At 37.8% G+C, this 4,728-nt stretch overlaps 1 protein-coding gene across 1 annotated transcript in view; it reads right to left on the bottom strand.

Moving 5' to 3' along the window:
- The window catches only part of CUBN (cubilin), a 248,376-nt gene that overhangs the window by 60,285 nt on the left and 183,363 nt on the right, over nucleotides 1-4,728 (bottom strand). Inside the window, 3 exon segments of the mRNA XM_023533142.1 lie at nucleotides 1,568-1,755; nucleotides 3,268-3,493; nucleotides 4,058-4,179. Of these exon segments, the coding sequence (XP_023388910.1) occupies nucleotides 1,568-1,755; nucleotides 3,268-3,493; nucleotides 4,058-4,179 (536 nt within the window).

Here is a 4,728-nt window from a genome sequence, read left to right on the forward strand (position 1 = left end):
AGGCTTAATTGTATAAGAAGCTGCCCAACTATTTTTCAGTACCATTTTATATTACTAGCCATGGCTAAGTGATTCGGCTTTCCCCATCCTTGCCAGGATTTGGAGTCTGTCACTGTTCTTAATTTTAGCATCCTGATAGGAATATAGCAACATCTGATTGTGATTTAATTCACATTTCCCCAAACAGCTAGTGATGTTGAACATCTTTTCATGTTTATTTACCATCTGACTACCCTCTTTGGTGAAATATGTTTTCATATCTTTTGCCCATATTCTAAGTAGATTCTCTGTTTTTACTGCTGGGTTTGAGAGTTCTGTATATATTCTAGACAGTAGTCTGTAGTCAGGCATGTGCTTTGTAAATCTTTCCTCCTAGTCTGTAGCTTGTCTTTTCATCCCCTTCACAGAGGCTTTCACAGAGCAAAAGATTTTTAGTTCTGATGAGATGAAATTCATTAATTTTTCCTTTTATGCATCAATCTTTTGATATCGAATCTAAGACTTTTTCTCTTATCCCTTGGTCTTGAAGATTTTTATTTACATATGGGGTTTTTATTTAAACAGTAAGCACAGATCAGTTAGTTATAAAACATAATTTGGGAGATGATACAAAACAATAACATTAACAATAAAAAACACTTTTATTCATTAGGTGGTTTTATATTTTAAGTACTGAACTCTATATTATTGTATCCTATTACCTCAATGCTTCAAACAGCTCCACTAAAGTAGGAACTGTTCTCTTTATTTTACAGTTGAGTAATTTAAAGTCCAAATGTTTAATTACCTCCCAGAGGAACATGCCGGCAGTGAATACAAGAGACAGGAATGGAGTCTAGGCTATTGTGAACTTAAGGTCAATGTTCTTTCCTCTAAAAGACGTAGCCTCTCAGGGATAAAACATATAAGATGAAAAAGAGCACAGATGGGATGAATTTATAACATAGCTCTCATGGTCACAAGTCAAGGAAAAGTGAGGTCAGTGCCACATGAGCAGTATTGTGACTTTCTAGAAATACAGCATAACAGACTGCTTGACTGCCATAATTTTACTGGTCTCTCATGGTCTTTTCAGCTTATGGGCTCTCAAGGGCAAGGTGAAGCCTGCACTAGCCCCTTCTCTAGCCTTCTGCAATTTTATAGCATATTTAAATGTTGCCTGTAATGGTGCCTTACATTCATTTTGTCTCAGAAGATCTATGAGAGAGAGATAAGCGGGGGCAGGGGGAAGAAAGAATAAACAAACAGAAATCTGGCCTTCTCTCTTTAGTTTTTACAGAAAGGAAGAACCATCAATGTTCATGAGAATTCAATAAGGCCAGAAAACAAGCTCCTTAATTAAGTTACTTTGCCTATGCATTAGCAAATGAAAAGTCACGTGGCAATGTGTGTGTTGTAGTTCAAACATTAATCCCTAATAGTTTAAGTTTCTCATTTTTCTCATTCAACGTATCAAGGCAGCAAAGCTGTCCTTTTCCTACATTGAGAGGCAATGAATCATTTCTAGTCTAAACATTTATGTTCATGAAACCTGTTCAGCCTTAATTAAATAAACGAGCCCACTAACCTTCACGAAGCTGTTCTCACACTGTCCGTCGCCACTGGGGATTAGGAAGTTGTTGTCAAAGCTGACTTCCAAGTGATTGCTTTCATGAGTGATGACTGTCCAGGAGCATCTGCTGTTCTCGGGGAAATTCTGAGGCCAGTGAGGGGATCTGATTGTGCCGTTATCTGAATGAAGTATTCCACCACAACCTTAAATATTGTCATGGAAAATGTCATTAATTTGAGAGGAAAATAACAATTTTGGTAGCCCAAGACTTTTAGAGAAGACACATTTCTAAATGTGGGATTTCAGTTCATCTTCTCTTACTTAAGAATCACTGGCTCTTAGGGCAGGTATACAATAAGAACGCAATAAATGCTTCAGCTGTTACTGTTTTGTTACATCTCCATGAACTCAAGTGAGATACCAATCCCTGTGATAAAGAGGCTAGACTTCTATCTTGTCTTCGAATGGTACCAATATGTTTATCTCCCCTTGAGGCTACATAATATTTGTGGCCCAGCAATCCCAAATTCTGTATTTCCTTACCACTAACAAAGAATGAAAGTCTATACTCATTTGTAAACTTATTCTAAGATACAGGGCTACAGAAAATAATTTTGAGGTGAGGGAAATTCTTCCATTAAGCATCCTGGTTCATTCACTTTGAAACACGGATGAATGAAAACAAATTACATGGACAGAAAGAAAAATCTGGAAGTATTTTAATACTATTGAAATACATAGCTAAGACATAACAAAAGAAAAAATTACAAACCGAAGACAAAATGAAGTCAAATTAAAGAGCATCCCTGTAGCTCTTGCTTTTAAACCCTTGGAAAACCAATGGTTCACCTAAGAGTCCCTCGTGACTTCAAAGGCAACCAGTGGTTTAACGAGGGAAAGTTGGACTCATTCCATAAAGACCTTCGTAATAATTCTGTCTCCCCTAGAAAAAACCGCCCTGTGTGTGTGACATTGCAAGGCTTTAAGGAAATCCTGACTAAAGTCACCACTTCAAGTTCTTATATTTTCTGGGAATTTCCATGACGTTTATACTTCAAATGTACAAAAGCTATGTCTTTTGAAATCAAATCTATGATATTTTGCCACCTCTTAGAGGAAGAGCATTTAGTCTAAATCATACATTTTATCTTGTCATTTTGCTGCTCAACACTCTTCAGTGGCCCCCATTGCTTAAGTGACTGCATGGAAGCCAGGCTCTTCATGATGGGGACCGCTTCTCTTCCTGCTCGCGGTTCATCACTCATCAGCCAACCTCCAGGCTCTGAATATGTTGTTACTTGTGGTTCCAACACATCTTTTCTACCCCTCATTGTTCCCTAGGTATGCCTTGCCTTTCTGCCTATGGGGGCAGCAGATTGAAGTAAGATCAAAGTCTCTGGGCTCCACTGTCTTTAGTCAAATCCTGACTCTACTGATGATTAGCTACACAATTATTAGCTACACGACATAGGAAAATTATCAGCCCATGTAACTTAAGGAAAATGGAGAAAATAAGTATCAATGTTATATCCTTATTACAGGGTTGCTACATGAGATGAGACATGTAAAAATTTAGAGTTGAGTCTGACAGAGAGTAGGTACAAAATGTATACCTGTTGAATTAGCTGACAAATTTTTTAAAATACTACAATGAAAAAAGATAGTAAGTGCAGAGCATGTTTTTTTTTGTTTGTTTGTTTGTTTGTTTTTTTTACCTAAAGTATGTGTGCTCCACGAAGCATAAAATCCACCATTTTGCACCGAATAGTCCGAGTTAAAAATCACCACCAGCTGGTGAGAACCAGACATAATGGGCCCGGGGTTTGAACTCCCACAGTACTGTCCTATTATGGGCGATCCTGGAGAACCGCCATTCCTGACAGTGACAGAGTCCCAAGCACAAGCTGAATGGGATTCGATATCAAAGTCACTAAATGTAAGCTGCAGGAGAAAAAGAAAAATAATCATTGCGAGCTGTAAGTGAACTTACCTATCTGGAGTTTGCATTGCGAGCTGTAAGTGAACTTACCTATCTGGAGTTTGGTAAGGCCCTCACAAATACTTTTATTTTGTTTTAATCTTTATAATTTTGCATGTATGTCTCTTATTTCCCACTGCCCTCCTCTCTTTGTCCTTATTGAGGTTTCTCTAGGAACTTGTGAAAGGGGATATTTGTCCCCAAACTAAAGTCTTTAGGGGACACTACTCAGTCTCCTGGGCTGGGCTGGCAACTCACATTGAAAACCGAAAACACTTCTCTCCTGGAGGAAGTATCTTCTGCATATAGCTTCTCCAGTGCTTGAAAAAGAGAGCTCATTCTTCATTAATTGTAAACTCATAGATGTCAACATATCTATTCTAATGGGAACATTTTAGGGAGAGAACGATCTGCTTACAAGATCAAACTCTAATAATTGCTTACTTAAAAAAACTCTGTTCCCACACAGGACATGATATTGTAGTCCTGTAGTCTCAGAAGCATTTTACTCAGTCCTCAGAACTCACAGTGATGGTGTGGCCTTGTGGGACTTCCAACAACCAAGAACAGTGGGTCAAGCTGTCGTAAGAGGCTGGATACTTAGGGCTTGAGATCGCTCCGCTCTCGCCCGTCTGTATTCCACCACAATCTGAAATTAGATTTGTAAACTTCATATAAGAAGGTGGGGGGTGGGAACCCTGCATGGCCAAAGTAAGTAGTACTTATAGCTGTCATACTTTATGATTTAAAAAATACAATAAATGAATAAGTAGATGAGATGGGATAAAAGCAACGTAAAACTGGTGGAAGATTAGAAGTAAACAGAATACCATACAGAGAATCACATGCTGAAAATAGGCTCAAATTTAGTAAAAATAAGAAAGAAGATAATCTGTACCATAAATGGAGAATAATTAGATGTGTGTATAACTGAGAGTAAATGCCCTAGGGGCAAAGAAAATAACGCTGCCTTTCTTGAAAAAATCTAGGCCAGTGAAAATAAATGTAAGCCTGAAGAATATGATCAGTACCATAACTAAAGACTTTGTCATTTGATCATAAGCCCATATGTCTGTGATCATCTATCAAGGTTTACATTAGCATAACATTGAAAAACAGACAAATTTCTAAAGCACAGTATGGTATGATGTTTCACACAAATTATACTTCTTTCTGGAGCCGGACTCTTTTTTGTCAA

This window comes from Pteropus vampyrus, unplaced genomic scaffold, assembly GCF_000151845.1.
Source record: "Pteropus vampyrus isolate Shadow unplaced genomic scaffold, Pvam_2.0 Scaffold96, whole genome shotgun sequence".
NCBI classification, from domain to species: Eukaryota; Metazoa; Chordata; class Mammalia; order Chiroptera; family Pteropodidae; genus Pteropus; species Pteropus vampyrus.